General features: G+C 42.4%; 1 protein-coding gene and 1 long non-coding RNA gene across 7 annotated transcripts in view; one reads left to right on the top strand and one right to left on the bottom strand.

The window, feature by feature from the left end:
- Positions 1 to 27: 27 nt before the first annotated feature.
- On the bottom strand, positions 28 to 11,507 carry LOC144001729 (atlastin-2-like). Of its 5 annotated transcripts, XR_013278570.1 has the most exons (15): positions 11,210 to 11,507; positions 7,521 to 7,687; positions 7,234 to 7,443; positions 6,120 to 6,254; positions 5,934 to 6,038; positions 5,802 to 5,852; positions 5,663 to 5,719; positions 5,456 to 5,548; positions 4,630 to 4,768; positions 4,436 to 4,563; positions 4,302 to 4,358; positions 4,130 to 4,201; positions 3,257 to 3,688; positions 2,645 to 2,861; positions 1,461 to 1,608 (listed from the first exon to the last, which is right to left on the bottom strand). XR_013278570.1 is itself a non-coding variant. In XM_077496276.1 (14 exons), exons 1-14 carry the CDS (start codon positions 11,280 to 11,282, stop codon positions 1,447 to 1,449), a joined length of 1,878 nt encoding a protein of 625 aa, XP_077352402.1. In that variant the 5' UTR covers positions 11,283 to 11,503; the 3' UTR covers positions 28 to 1,446. The 5 variants fall into 5 exon arrangements, 4 of the variants coding, with proteins under 4 accessions (XP_077352402.1, XP_077352401.1, XP_077352404.1 ...); XM_077496276.1 differs by lacking the exon at positions 2,645 to 2,861 and having other exon boundaries at positions 28 to 1,608; positions 6,120 to 6,251; positions 11,210 to 11,503; XM_077496275.1 differs by lacking the exon at positions 2,645 to 2,861 and having other exon boundaries at positions 28 to 1,608; positions 11,210 to 11,500.
- LOC144001733 (uncharacterized) overlaps positions 10,648 to 16,193 on the top strand; it is a 30,451-nt gene continuing 24,905 nt past the window's right edge. The window contains exons 1-2 of one of the 2 annotated variants that reach the window (XR_013278572.1): positions 10,648 to 10,821; positions 11,989 to 12,038. This is a non-coding gene — a long non-coding RNA (uncharacterized LOC144001733). The other variant, XR_013278573.1, reaches the window with a different exon arrangement.

Here is a 16,193-nt window from a genome sequence, read left to right on the forward strand (position 1 = left end):
CCGTGGAATAAAACCAAAAACCAAAAATGGGTCTTATCAATGATTTATTCCCAAGGTATACACTTTATTCAAAAAATAAATTACCATAAATGTGTTTTTAAAAAGGTGGACAGGCATCACACTTCCGCCTCACAGCCAATCACATTTTCTGGCGTACTCGTCTGAACACTTGCTTGAACTTCTACAGCAGCAACACGACAACGACGACAATGGGAAGGTAAATTGAGCCAAACGAAAACGAGCTTTATTCTCTATAAAACATATTCAAGGTTTATTTAAACAGCTAACATGCAGGCTCAGGTGTAACAATAAACTGGCGCTTGAGGTGATCAAATGAGGCTACTACTAGCTTATTGGCTCCTGAGAATCGAAGAAGCGCGACCGTTCAAGGTGAAAAGTCACATTTTGAGTCATTAGAGTTTTAATACTATTACAAACCATTGTTTGGTGATAATTAAACGTCAAAAATAAACCGTGGTTTTGTCCAAAAAAACGGAGCGGCGGGGGCTAACGACTACCTTCGATTAGCACAATAAGATAAACCTGCTAAAGCCTTAAACTTGCTCAATGGAACTCTTAACCGGTTTTAATGAGTCAATGTCAAATTAAGCCTCTAATATAACTTGGAATAGAGAAACTGTTTGTCCTATAACAACACAACACTATCTTGTGTTGCCATGGAAAGCCGTTTTGAGCCAACTAAGCTTAAAGCATAAGGAATTGAGCTAGTTAGTAAATTAAAAACTCCAGGAGATAAGCAATTTATCCAGCTAAAACCTTAAACTTACTCAATGTCAGTGTCAGCTAAGGAGCAAATTTAAGTTTCTATTAATTGGTAAAACAAGTAAAGAACGTAAAGCCAGGAAACAAAAGTATTTGGGGGGCGGGGGGTTAACCTGTATGTTAAGAGCGAGCTAAAGCCTTCACACTTGCTCAATGTCACTTTTAATTGGCTTTATCATGTCAAAAAAAAAAAAAAAAATGTCAGTCAGGGAGAAAATTAAATGTTTTCTGTGAAGTGCAACGTTGCCAAAGGCAGCATAGTTGAAAATGCTTCTTCAGCTACCTTAGCTCCTCTGAGCGCCATGCAGGATTAGGACTACAAACCACTTAAAGGTGTTTGACTCCGAAATCCAAATACGATGGTTGGATGGCTCTTATAAGTTTCTATTGATGACAATGCCACAAGGTTACAAACACGGCTTAACGTACGGAGCGTGAAGACGGCAGCTTCTTAATGCTTGCGTTTGCCCTCCATTTTGTTTCCTGAAGACCTCGTTGGGAGTAAGTTGTGCTTTCAAGGCAACGCATTGGCGTCCATGGTTGAGGATGATGAAGAAAAATGTTTGTTTTTTTGGCAAAAGGCCACTGCAAGCTTTGGTGTTGATCTACTCGTCACAGTTTCTAAGCACATGAGGAAGAGTGATGATGAAGAGGGGAAGTGCATCAGTGCGTCTTTAACTTGGCGTTCTGCTGCTGCTGTGAAGAGGACGACGACGACGAGCCGCCGCCACTGCCGCCGGAGTCGGTCAGGCTGGCTTTGAGCGAGTTGACCACAGTCTGCCGCACGTTGTCTTCCATGTAATGTTCACTGAGCGGCTTGAGAACCTGCGGTACGGTAAAAGGACATGAGGACACCCAGTAAGCAACATTTAGGGACAAACAGTGATATGATGTGTCCACAGATCACAACAATCGGACATAAATGTTTACATCAAAGAAACTCCCCTACATAATGTCATGAAATACAACCCATTTAATTTCATACTAATATTTTTTTAACACACAAATTAGATTAATAGTTTATGCTTTTTTTTTTTTAAGATAATTTTTGCAAACTTTTTTTTTTTTTTTTTTAAACCTTTTTACACCTACATGAAATGACAGTATCCATCTACATGCTGGATTTAATAAAAATGTATTCACACTTTTTAAAAGATGGCATGTAAAACAAGTAACCTGTAGTATATTTTTACCCAAATATAAATTATTAAAATACCTTTTACAATTTTTTGTTTATATTTTACTCATCTTCTGTGTCAAAAATACTTCTGGAAATTTGTTAATCTTATTTTTTAAATAACATCTAGATTTTTTGTATTTTATTTTTATTTTTTTAAACTAAAACATACTTTAAAGCAAATTTACATACAAAAAAAATAGACAATGTGAATGTCTTTTTTTTTTTTTTTTTTTTTTTTAAATCCATAGATAAAATACTACCTAAAGATATTTATGCACTATTTTTAGAACATTTCTACCTCCTGGTTGTTAAACATTTACATTTCTTTTCTATCTACATACAGTACTACACACTTCAAACTCCATATTTTTACCTTCCTTTTTAAAAACAATTACTATATAAAAATATAAATATTTTTAAAATACAATTTCACCTACATGTATTAAAAAATGTATACACTACTTTTTTTTCCCCCAGATAAAATTTCACCTACTTTTTTTTGCTATAATTATGTAAATGTCACGTGTTTGAGAAACAGGAAAAAATATGAAATTATATAGGGGAGGAGGGGTGTCATTGAGCATGCACAACAACAACAAAAATAAAAGTATAAAACTGAATTCAACTGATAAGGCGTCCAAAAACACAAGAAGACACTGTAAGAAGAAGACCAATAGCAACCGTGAGATCCTGTCGTGGGCGTGGCCACAGAATCCAACGTGAACAAAACGGCTAAAAAGTGTGGACGCGACAACGCGCGGGCTTAGCGTCGGCTCTTCCTTTGGCGGTAGTTGTTGTTGGGGGGCGAGAGCGCCGCCGCCGCCGCCGGGCCCGATGCCAGAAGAGCGGCGGGCCATGCCACGCCCCTCGTCACGCGCTTGCAAAGTTTGCAAAACACCTGAGAAGCACAGCGGGGGAGGAAGAGGAGCGGTTACCCACCAGACCCAGGAAAAAAAAAAGATCCAAAAGAATCATCAGGAATGAAAGAGGAAGAAAATGGAGGTAGATGGTGGGAGGAAGTGCAAGAAAAAAAGGAAGGAGAATGTTTTGCTTCCGTCACATTCATGCAAATTTCCCTGAGCCCATCTATTGGGTTTGACATTATATGTTAGCATTAAGCTAGTTGACAAAATGATAATAGTTTGGTTGACCATTGTTGTCTTAGGTCGCACGAACCTCAGTGCGAGTACGCCCGTAGTTGCTGACTGGAATATGGAAATCAATATTTTCCACATGCATAATATGATAGAAATGTAAAAACGTGCACCGAGTCATATTGTGTCAATAACTGACCTGTTCCCACAGCGTCTCAGCCACCAGGTCGATCATGGTTCCCAGCTCGCGGAACTCGCCCGAGTACTTGACGTACGCCCACGTGCACAGCGCCAGAAGCGCCAGGCCCATCAGCAGGTTGGCCAGCGCCGCCAGCGTGCTCAGGCCCACGAAGCCCGTCACGCCCGACGCCACGTAGGCCACGACCATGACGGCGAAGAGGGTGGCGGGCGTGCGCGCCGCGTAGAAGATGTTCTTGCCGTCGTTGTGCTTGCAGAAGTTGCCGAAGGCCTCGTCCAGCTCCGCCTCCAGCCGGCTCTGGTAGCGCTGGCAGAACTCGTCGCCGCCCATCTTCTTCACCGAGCGGAAGTAGCGCACCGAGTGCTCGCGGAACTCGTCGTGGCAGCGCTCCAGGTCGGCGGGGGCGATGTACGGCTTGTCGCCGCCGCACACCTGAAAGTTGCACAGCAATAGAGGGTGAGTCCATAATTGGTACTCGGGATGAACAATTAATTGAATTTAAGTTGATGTTATAATGTAGTAGGATTAGGGGTGGGAACCTCATGATATGATATGTGATACAAGGCTCAAAACTGATGTTTTTCTAATGGGAAAATAGTTTCTTTTTGTATCATCACTGAACCACAATATTAATACCGGTCTCTTCTTCATAGTGAGTACTTTAGTGTTTTTTTTTTTTTTTTTTTTTAAACAAATACAAACGTCTTCATAACAGACAACTTTTTGTACATTGTCAATTGTTAAATCAGTATTAATATTCCTCAGAAATTGTGTGCTTCAAAAAGGCGAAACAAAATACATTTTAAAATGGTAAAATTGAAGACATAATACACATTTTTCATAGACGCTTATGCAAAACTGAAAAATGCTGACCTGCTCCATGTTCTTGCTGTACATGTCTTTGGCTCCTGCTACGGCAGTCAGGTTGTTGGCTTCTGCTGTTGCCTGGGAAACAGTAAACAAACAAATATTGAGATTGGTAATCTTTATGGGGCATAACAGGTGAGGTTTAAAAAAAAAATAAAAAATAAAAAGTACGGCAAACCTGCAACATGGACTTTGGATGAGGCAGTTCTTCACCTTGATAGATCTTGATGTACGCCTAACATGGTGTCAGATTCATGTTATTGAAAAGCTGGCTCTTCTTGTTTTGTGGCATCTTTGTGTAAAAAGAGCTACCTTGAAGTATTCCACAAGGTCCCGACACGTGACCTTGTTGCCGCCGATCTGCTTCACCACCAGTCGTTCGGGGTCCAGGAGCAGAGGCACCAAACGCGACAGCTCCCGCTTGAAGTCCCCGTCAATGTCTGAAACACGCCAACGGCTGATGTCGCCTGACGCGCAACATTACGTCTACATTTACAGATTTTTACCTCTTAGCCGGCCATCAAAGTAGGGGTTGGTGGACACCTTGAGGCCCGGGTGAGGCAGCAGGAAGCAGCCGATGTTGGAGAAGCACGAGTGGATGTGCTTGCGGACGTTCTGAAGCTCCTCGTGCTGGTTCTGCTTCACCTGCGCGAGGGGATGGCGTCACACGCGTCACCACGTAACTTCCTACGGTCACATTTGATGCATTTTCTACCTCCCTGTCGATCAGTACGTAAATAGAGGAATCGTCCCCCCCTAATCGGTTGTGTCAAAACGACAGCCAATCAGGAAGCTTGGCCTGTTCCTAGACAAGATTTAGCAACTGATTTTGTTGTAAAATGTCTGAAGTCCTCTTCTTTATGTTTAACAAATTAAAACATCATAAAATGCTGTTTCTACTAAGTACTGTCTCAAATATTCTCCAATTTCAATACTGTAAATGTATCGTAAGTCGAGAAAGGTTTCCTGGGAGGAGCAATATGGCGGTCTTGCGACTTCAAAAGTCTTGGCCTATCGGCTATCCAAATCAGTGGTCTTGCTCGACTACCACATTTTTGCCTTGATGCCCCATGCTGCCTCTCACAGGTCACTCTTGGTACTACATCAGACAGCGAGTTTAGTGGTGGAATCTTGTGGTTGGTGAAGATATTGTGTTGGTCAGAGTGCACCGCACCCTATAAGAAGAGTGAGAACATACTTGCAGATTTTTTTTCCCCTTATGTGTAACTTTCTCTCATGTCTTAAAAATTTAATTTTGGTATTTATTTTTATTTTTTTACCATAAACGTTACGTACGCGTTTCTTGGGACATCGCAAATCTTATAGTCTCACCTGTAGTCGCTTCTCCAGGAAAGCGTTGCCTCCCTCCAGGCCGTAGTCGTGCTCATAAGGGAAACTCCAATCCCGAATGAGGAACATGAGGGACTAAAAGAAGAACGGAAAGGTCGTTTTAACAAGATGGCGATACAAGTACGCTTTAAAAACAATAAGCTTTGTAGTTTTAAATTTGGAGACACTTGAATGAGAAAGTGTAAGCACCTGAAAAGGTTTCAAGTAGATCTCTTCCAAGGCGAGGCGGCCGTACTCTGTGAAGAGCTGCGTGAGTGGAAAAAGACAAAATGAAAAAAAAAAACAACCTGTAGCTTGGGAAGATTTAAATACGGCGGACGAAGCCAACCTGAAGATGCTGCAGGTCATCTTCCTGAATGTTTTGCGAGAGATTGTACACCTAAAAAGAAATACAAGACATGTTTCCCATGTTCTAAGATGTATTTTTCTTTTCTTTTTTTTTTAAAAGGATAGACCAAACCTGCACAGAGCTGGTCATTGTGCTGAGGGCAAACACGGTGGCGCAATCCTTGATGGTGGACTGGCTGTCGAAGGCTCCCTGCGTGTCCACGAGGAGGACGGCCACCTTCAAAACAGCGACAGCGACGTGACAACCAGACAACGCATCCTCTCATATCAAAAGATGACCACACGTCCTTTTCTCCACCTGGCTGCCGTCCGGCTTGTCCACCACAAAGACGTCGCTCCAAACTTGAAGCCCCGTGGTCTCCCTCTCGCAGCCTCCTCTCCAGGTGAAGCCGGTCAGTGGATCGTCATCACCTCCGATCCACTGCTTATTCTGCTGTTGACGCACGCAAGCAAAGAGAGGAGAAAGGTGAGCAAACATTATGAAAACTTTCTGACACGCAGTGGCCATGAAGTCTGTTTTAACTCATTAAGGCCTTTTATAAAGTGTCTGGCAAAACATGCCTTGAAAACCTATGGGTGCTCTATAAGTTTACCTAGAAATTCAACAATATTTACAAAGCCGTCAAAATTTTCAACAGCCTCATTGTCAACAAACAGAATTCTTAACAGTAAGCCACTGTCGACTCGTTACACTGTGATTCGAATTTCTCCAGCGCCGTTGTCAATCGCGTCATTTATTTCATAACTCCAGCGAATCTATGTCAACCATAAACGCTCCACTAAAATTCCAGGACATGCTAATGAGGCACACGTCACACCCTCGTGCATATTCCAATTCATTTAAATCGGCTAAGAGACAGCGATTTGTTCAAAACAAAATGACATATCAGCTCTCCTGGCTTGAGCGGGCGGTCATGCGCTCCCGGCCTTAATGGGTTGAACAAACTTCCAGAGCAAATAAGTGAGTTACGAGGTAAAGTGTCTGTGGACATTGATTACTGTTGATGCCAGTGCGCCATCTTTACAGATTAAACCAATACCACTAACACCGCTTGAACATCATCAAACCCAGAAGCTCAGACATGTGAGGTATATGACCGTGCTCACCAAAACTGTTGCAATATGAATGACAGAAATTCACTCCTGGCCATACTTTCAAAAGACAAAAAAAAATTATCATAAATGACAACGCTTCCCCATGAAGAATCTGGAAAAACTTGTTTCACTTGAAGACTCGTGTCCGCATAGCTGTGAGAATTTCACGTTCCAAATCACGCGTGAGCGGCCTTGAAAGACCAAACAGCTGGAAGATGATCCTGCTCGCCACGCTTGCACTGTATCACGTTTCCGTGATTTATGTCAACAAACATCAACAAGCGTCATTTGACACGCACGTTTGCTAAACGTCTCACCTGATTGTACATGTAGCGCAGCATGAAGTCCAGCAGGAAGGACTTGCCCTTGCGGAAAGCGCCGGCCACCGACACCACCACCACGTCGAGGTCCCGCACGTGCTCCTGCAGCAGGATCTTCTCCAGCGCGGCCGCGTCCAGCTCGAAGCTGTGCTCGTCCTCGTTGGCCAGCAGGATCTGCACGGGCCGGGCCTTCTCGTCCTCCTCGTCCTGACCGGACCGGGACATTTTTTGAAGAGCAAGGTCTATCCGACGCCATCAAACTATGTTGCGTGTCGACGCCTAACCTGTAATTCCTGAATGCCTTCATCAGGTGACGGGGTGAGGCCGGCCCCCGTAACCCAGTCGGAGTTCATCTTCCCCGGAAGAAAGTCATCATCCAGGTCTTCGGGCCGGGCTAGAGCGGGCCTGTGACTGCGTCGAACGACGGGGACATCATGGACTCCGCTTGAGCCTTTTCCAGGGGAAAAAAAAAAAAAAAAGTGAGATTATCTCTGCCCTATGTGGGCCACACAGCATGTATCACCAACTTTGACTGCATTTCAGTCTTATTTCGCTGCGGTGCAGGGATCTAGGTCACACACACAAAAATAGCCATGCTCCAAAAATCACATACGACTCAAGACCAAAAAGTACAAGGACAGTGTCTACAGCAAAGATGGGCAAATTCAATGATGGACGGGGCCACAATTTTTCCCCATTGCTACTGGGAGGCCACATAGGAGAACACTCACTTCCGAACCAGACTTATGATCAATAATATAATAATTTATTTAAACATGGACAAAATATGTGCTGGCCTGAGAATAGCAAAAATCCGTGTAGAATTTTACCCATTGAAATGTTGAAATTAATTGATTAATCGTCAAGTAATCAATTATCAAATTAATCAACAACTTTAAATAATCAAATATTGTTCGTAGTACAAACATCAATGCCCCCCAACCCACCTCCCACCTTTTTTTTTTATACAAAGTACAAAATAACCCCCAATATCACTGGTTAATAAACACTAATCAGTGAAAAAATGCTTTTGTAATAAACTTTAATGCAAAATTAAAATGAAACAATTGATCAAATAATTTACAGATTATCAATTGATTCTAAAAATATTGACAGCAGTACATTGAAATGCATTGTGAAAATTGCCCCGGAATTTTTTTTTTTTTTTTTAAAGTTTAAATGAAAATCCAGGGGCCATTCAGATTGGCGCGAGGGCCACATGGGTCCCACAGGCCGATAGTTGTCCATCCCTGATCTACAGCCTTTCCTGAATGGACAGTCAAAACAATTCATTTGATTACCAATTCAAATGTGCTTGGCCTCATACAAATTAAGGTTTGAGTGCCGCCATCCACTCACCGCAGCTGCAGGCGGTAGCGCTCATCCCCACTTTGTCAATAATTCAAAATCCTTCACCGAAAAACCTCGTCCCGATGCGTCATGCTTCCATCTCCCCGCTTGTAATTGTTCATTTTTGAAGAGTCGCCTTTAGCCCGTGTGATGCTATGCTAATTCCTGACAACGCTAGCTCGTGCGCGGCCACCTCAGGAGGGCAAACTAAAATTAGCCACCTTGCTCCTTTATCGTTTGCCGAGCAGATGTTAACCGGCCCGCTTTTCCAAGCGTGCGCACACTAAAAAAGGTCACATCACTTCATGATGACGACTTTTTCTGTCTCGCATCACTTTCTTCATCCATATCGGGCGAGAAAAGAGCATCGATGTGAAGCTGCTTAATCCCCACACCGGGTCCTCACTTCCCTGGACTCCCAATATGGGAAGTTGCTCGCTCGAAAAGGAGGGTGATGGGGCCAAAGCAAACTATCAACCAATGACCTGCCGGTTAGAACACGCTCACCCTGCCATTTGTAATCTCTCGTGTGGGGAAAAAAAAGGGCAAAAGTTGTTTGCATAAAGCCCTCTTGCAACACTGAGGATTTCTGGCAAGGCTTTCTGAGCACAACCGACTTCAGTTATAAATGCGGCATGCACTAATCGCTTTCAAAGCTACAAAAAAAAAAAAAAAAGTCAAGAAAAAAAGTGCCAATAAAGCTCCCTTTACCCTTTCCGTTTACCATGTCGCTATTGTGTACAGAATATGATAAAATCAAATGAAAAATAGTCAAATTACTTGATTTGATTAATTGCTGCAGCAACATTTCATCTTCGATGGCCTCTGCATAAAAGGCAAATGCTGATAATTGACAGATCTTTTACGTTACGACAGGATCTCATAAGAGCCTTTAAATATCGATGCAATGTTTCAGTAAAACAAATTTGGATCTCAACAAGGCTTTTTTTCAAACTAGCTTTTCCTTACTTTCCTCCGCGCGGCTAATGACAGTGCACACTGGCAGATGAGTGGTTGGGAAACAAGAGGCGCCTGTGTGCACAGTTAAATACCAACATTCCACAAATTTAATCCCACTTTGCACTAAAACCTGTTTAAGCGTATAGCTTGTATATGCACATCAGCGTGTGTGGGAGCTTGGTGTTTAGCGTCTAGCGTTTGCACCTAACTTCTCCCTGTTTACATCCCGATGCCCACCGCTGACCAAAGAGAAGACAAGACAGCAGCGTCACATGCTTTATCGACCGTGACCGGCATCGTGTGTTGTACAAGCTTATTCGAACCACACAAAATTGACCTATATGAATGTAAAAGCATTCTAAAAAAAACACAAAAAAACCCTGAATCAGCCTTTTTTAAGAGTGAATTCACCACCAACTCTCTAACAAAACATCAACCTATCCCAGGGCCTCTCTGGATGTGAGCGGGGCAAACGTCCAATTGTTGAGAGATCAAGAGGACAAAGTGCACAAGAAGAGCAGCAGGGTTGTATTAAAGTAGACAAAGCTACATGCAAGATAAAGGATTTACCGGCTATATTAGTGTTTTTGTTTGTTTGTTTGTTTGTTTTAGCCGACAAAAATTACACGCGTTTAGTTCCACAACTAAACGCCTTTTGAGTTTGAAACGTGCTTTAAAAGCGGTCATAAGAAAAGCCTTTGACAAATAAACACATCTATGGCAAGCGCTTAACTCTACCACGACAAAAGCATTGGGGCAAAAATAAAACAACATACTAATCTATTGTTAGCTTAGTCCAGTGATTCCCCAAGCAGTGCCAAAGACCATTAGGTGTGTCATGGCAAATGATCCACTTTTGCTCATATTGGGTCAAAAAGCATCACACCAATGCATCCGTCTATGCCAGTGTTTTTTTTACAATTTAATATTCTTCCACTACATGGCAGAAAATCCCTGTACAGTAAAGCCATTTTTGTGACGAATGATTATTTCACAAATGAAAAACGATGCAGTTTGGATCAGTACAACAAGCGTTGACGATCCACAACAGTGAGTGAGCAAGCAAGCGGCAAAACATTATTAGCCTCATTACATGGATGCTCAGCCAGCGTACTAATATTAGGCCGTGTAAAAATATCCGGTTTATTAGCGGAACGACGGGGTTGATCCCAAGAGTGTGTTGTATGTTGTTTTCAGCACGAAATCCTTCGCTACTTGAACGTCGCTTATGGAGCCCTGCATGAGGATCGAGTCGGTCGCCTGATTCGTATCCAGGTGAAAGTGGCAGAGACGCGGGAAGAGTAGGGGGGGCGCGGGACAGGTGTCGCGCGTGAGATGCTTGGGGTGTCCGGCTCCGACTCGTATTACAGTACTTTCACTTGAGTTCGGCTTTGGGTAGGAATATCTAGTATCGCGGCGGCGGTGGTTCATTGTTCTGCGCTGTTGAGTCCGGTTTGTTTTTGTCGTGGCGAAACAAACAAGCCCGAACGTGGACGCCGCCGCGCGCCTTCCGAGGCTAATGGAAAGCGGGTTAGCTAAGCCTTGGGACAAAAGACAAACCCGAACTAGCCGCCGATCGTGTTTCCAAACCGACCACTCGTTGGCCGTCCAAACGCGGCGACGGCGTCCGCGGAGGTCGCCGGGGGAAAGAGAAGCCGCTTACCTTGCTTAGCTCGTGTGTTTTTACAGTTGGGCTCGAAGTGAGCTCTGCTCCTCAGCCCGCTCACCTCCGCCATCTTGGGTCTGAGCTCGCAGCCGCGCTGACGTCACAGCACACTGCTGCCCGCCGCATGTTTCCATTTTAAATGTTGATCCACGACGCGAGAGTTTTTCTCGCTCTCAAAATTCTCAGCCGGGTCGCTGAGCCCAGCAAGAGCATTCACTTTACAGGCTACGAGAGGTGACATACGTCATATTTTTTTTTATTAAAAACCTTCCTCGTGCTTTAATTCGCGGCTTTAGCGTGAGCACGTTCCTTAATGTGTCAGGAAGTGGGCAGACTTGCGAGAAAGCCTCCGCTTCAGCAACCTCATTTTGTCAATTAAAACTCAATTATTTATTGTTTTTTAATTTTGTGTGCACCATGTTGCGTCTTACAAAACGATTGGAAATTCTGTGGCATCCTGAGGATTTTTCCTACATACATCAGCCTTCATCAGTTCTGAGGTTTGGGGCTGAGAAAATAATTTCTAAACGTCTTTTAGAATATCAAATAAAATGCTGACGAGGGTAAACTGGTGCTACAAAAAGTTCTGACCGGGCTATAGCACCCCCTAGTGATTAGTAGGTCAGTGGACGACCTGATGTGTAAATAGAGAAAATGGATAGAATGATAAGCCCATACACTGCCACATTGCGATTTCGTTATTTTAAATATTTACACATGAATGCCAGTCATAGTAATAATTTGTTTGTTTGTTTTTTATTATGTTTCTATTGCAGGATAATCTTTCACACAGGAGAACCACATTGGAAACTTCTGCATTTAACAGGTAAGCCACTCAGAAAGTCGAAAGTCACATTTGCTGCTGACATGCTTAGCAACTAGATCCGGAATCACCGGAATCCAACTGCTTTAGTTTTTGTGTGTGTGCATACATGTATGTTAATTTTCCATACACTAGACTTTAGTTTCTTCCATTTGGGCCATAATGACTGCTTCACTTGATTCTATCTTCAAAGTAGCTACTCCACTCAAATCCATAATTTCCTGCAGTTAGTCATTTCCCCTCAAGCCTAATTGTGTGTGATACAAATCATGTAGGAAGGAAAAATTTTCAGTTAGACTGTCTGGTGTTTTTAATACACATGATTCACAAGTTGAATGTGGCAAAACCTTTAGGAAAACTAAGTTGGATTTTATAGATGGAAAGGGTTAGCTGCTCAGTACAGTATGAGCAATACTAGTCAATATTTATATCACACGGCTTTATTAATTTACGCAAAGGTAGCAAAAATGCCTTTAGTTGACAGCATCACATGTCTGGTGTCTTCAATTAATATTTGCTATTTTAACTTTATTTAGATTTTTAAAAATGCTTTCCAGTAATTGACTTCTATTTGTGTGGTAATGGTCAACATTAAAATCATTCTTCCACCACTGTTTGTAAAGTGAAAGCTTTTATGATAGTGACACTGAGATGCAAATGAATCACTTTACTTTAGCATTGATGGCATTTAAGCTGCATTCCGTGAGGCTAAATGCAAAACCAGAGCAAGCCATAAAAAGTTACCCGTCACCTCAATTGATAAAGTGACTCGGAGTGTTTGCCCAGCTGTTTACTGACATGCTGGAAAGACAATCTGCTCGGAGCAAAAAATAGGAGGGCGGCGTGTCTTGGAGGACTTATAATCCTTTGACAAGTTCCTCTCGGCTGCAGAGGGCCAGCCTCCGCCACGGGGAGGAGGAACCGGACGTAGGAAGGGGAGGCGGCCATCTGTCCCTGATAGGTCGTATGCCAAAACGGCTGCTTTTGCTGAGGTTCCTTTTCTCTGCAGCGCTCGTGTGATATCATTTTATGATAATTCTACTAACTAATTATCTCATCAGCACTCTTGTTCACACATAAGTTAAAAGACTTAACCACTCAGCCAACTCTTTTGCAAACTAAAACAAGCAGCACACACACTGTTACACAATCCCTCAGATGACTTGAATGCAAATTCCCCTCCTGTTGCATGATCGCCCCACAATAGTGTGTGTGTGTTTCAAAAACATGTTTTGATGTCTATAGAAGGTAAAAAGATTCACCATTGTGCAGCAATCACATATCAGAGTCTGAGTCTAGGTAACAGAAAAGAACATAGACACACAACATTGTGGAACAACCACAAAAGTTTGACCCTAAATAACGTGCACACAACATTGTGGAATGCCTTTGTGCAGCAATCACATGTCAGAGACTGAGTCGAATTAACAGAACAAGAACATAGACACACGACATTGTGGAGCAACCACAAAAGTTCGCAAAACGCTCAGTTTGGCCTCACCCCTTGAACTCCACTTTCACTTGACAAATGTTGTCATGCGCACACACACATAAATCAACATGTCGTATTGACATAGCAAAGAGGAGGAAGACAAGGACAAGTGGTGGACAAACCCAGATAAAGAGGTTGAAAGCCGCACATCCTGAAATAACCTCGCGCCGCTCGTTTAGAGACTTGGCCACGATGGTGCGATAGTCGGGGCCAGGTGACCGGGACACCCCCCGCATAGTTGCCCCCATCCAGGGATTACAATTGACATTTAGAAACACATGTGCAAGTTTACATTTCAAGATGAACATGGCACCATCTTGTGTCTCTGCAGAATGAGAGTTCATCATTATCTGTTTTCTTGCCACTTTTCTCTGCGTTTTACAAACAATACAACAAACAATTCAGTGAAACAGAGGAAGTGTTGCGCTTTTTCTTTGGCTTTTTGTACCCTTTTTGACTTTCATGCTGAAGAGGCGACGTTCTTGTGATGTCTTAATACTTTTGTTTATCTTGTGGAATGCTCTTACTTTATTTGATTGTTTTATGTTTGACTCTGGTTAACTTGTTTATGCAATGCCCCAGTACGACTGCAATTCATAATTAAAGTGAGGTTTTTAACTTGCTAAATATCAAGAGCCACTGCCTGTACAGTTGATTCAGGTTTTGACTCATAAGACATTTGTTTAAAAAAAATAAAAAATAAAAATAAATAAATAAATAAATACAACATTTCGTATTGGGGAAAAAAATGTAAACAGAATTCTGCAGGACTTCGTGCCACCCTAGTTACCTTTTTTAGATGTTGTATATTACCCAAAGCATTTTTTTTTTCTAGGCATCGTTGCCCATAATAGGAAATTGGCCAATTGTGTCTTAAAAAAAACAACAACAAAACAAAAATCCGAAGCGTCACTTTATTTTGAATCATTGTGAAATAGTGGTTGGAGATCTCCCTCTAGTGGCCAAATATTTTGAATGCATTTAAATCAGTGCTCGACAAGTATTATTTCAGTGCTACCACATGGTGGCAGCACAGACTAGGATTTAAGTCTTCTTTCGCCTCACAAACATAACATAATACTGTAAGTGTACAGAAGTGATCCATCCTAAAAGTGTTTAAAAAAAAAAAAAAAGTTGAGCTCTATTTATTTAGTAATCAAAAATATGAATGCTTTGCCTGTTGTTCTTGACTCTGCGACAACCATTCGCTCCGCTCCGTCATACTGCTCTGTACACCCATAAAAAAAAGCGGGTTCCACTCTGGACTGGCTGTCAGTCCAGTAATTATCCTAAAAACAATAGCAGTATGAGTTGTCCGGGCAGCGCTTGTCTTTTTTTTGTCCGTTAGTAAGCCCCGCTCTGAGCCCCCAGCAGGACCCCGTTGCCTCGGGGGGGGGCTCCCGGGGCAGCCAGAAAAGAGATTCCGAGGCCTGGTTAGCTGAGCTCGCACGACGGCGGTCTGCGGGAGGTCTCATCACTCTCTCCACACTTTTGCTGTCAGCGCTTTTTTGTTTTTGTCCGTGGTGACATAGCTGAGTGGCAAGGCGCGCACTCCCAGGTAACTGCTGGAACAGGATGAAAACTATGTGAACCCAGCAACTGCACAACAACTCCACTACTAGTTGATTACCATAGATGGATACGTTGCTAACCAAAACAGCAGTACCTACTGCCTACCCGTGGACATGTACAGCCTCGTAATGATTTGTGTTTATGTTTATGTACTGTAGACTTGAATTTCGGATATATGGTCATTCCACAATGTTGTGTCTCTCCATGTTTGAGACCCCTGTGATCAACTCCACAACATTGTGGGCATCCAAGTTTAAGACGTACGCCTCATTTATGCCTTATTTATTGACTTTTTTTATTTATTTTATTTTTTTTAATTTAAACTCTGTTTTTGACTATATTGATCTGTTTTGGAATATAAAATATTTTATACTATATTAACTACAGGTAAATTTCATGAAAATATAATTTTTAGGAATATAGGAAAATTATGATAACTAAAATCCGAGCATTAATTACATATTGCTAGAAAGCCCCCCCATAACTCTTTAACCTGTTTTTTTCACTTCCAGATTTCCAAATAAATACATATAATATACCATCTAATAATTGGAAAAAGATTGATTGATTGATCTGAGGTTTATGAGGAAATATGGTTTCATCCCGTTTCTGTACTGGATCTCATGAGATTGTGCAGGTGTTTCCTAAATGTGTGTTTGTTTTTTAATTTGTCATTTTTTCTTGGTTTCACAGCATACAAGAACACTAAACGAGAGTGTTGCATTTTGCCGCCGCGCATCCTGCTGGGATTTTTAAATCTTGTTTTTGTCTTTGCTCTGTAATTAGCCACACTTTTTAATTCCGCCTCAACATTTGAATCACTTTTTACTTTGCCATTTGTCTCACAAACACACAATATTGTGTACCTCCTACTCAATCCAGCTCTTGTGTTCTGTTTAGCAACACTTTCACTCGTCATAAGTCGTGTTATTGTCCGTATAGAGGCGGCTCTTTAACAAGGCCGCAACCTTCTGTTTCTGCTTTGGCCAGCGAGTCCACCGTTGCCGTGGCGATCGCCGTCCATCACTTTTGGTCGGATAGCTTGTGAATGAGTGGCGAAAACGAAGGGGCGTGTTTGTGTGCAAGTTGAGGTC

This window comes from Festucalex cinctus, chromosome 14 (genome assembly GCF_051991245.1).
Source record: "Festucalex cinctus isolate MCC-2025b chromosome 14, RoL_Fcin_1.0, whole genome shotgun sequence".
Lineage (NCBI taxonomy): Eukaryota > Metazoa > Chordata > Actinopteri > Syngnathiformes > Syngnathidae > Festucalex > Festucalex cinctus.

Coding starts and splice junctions, on each gene's coding strand:
- LOC144001729 (XM_077496275.1), bottom strand. CDS start 11,282: ATGGCGGAGGTGAGCGGGCTGAGGAGCAGAGCTCACTTCGAGCCCAAC. Junction 7,688..11,209: donor AAACACACGAGCTAAGCAAG/GTAAGCGGCTTC, acceptor CCCCTGGAAAAG/GCTCAAGCGGAGTCCATGAT. Junction 5,720..5,801: donor ATGACCTGCAGCATCTTCAG/GTTGGCTTCGTC, acceptor CCACTCACGCAG/CTCTTCACAGAGTACGGCCG.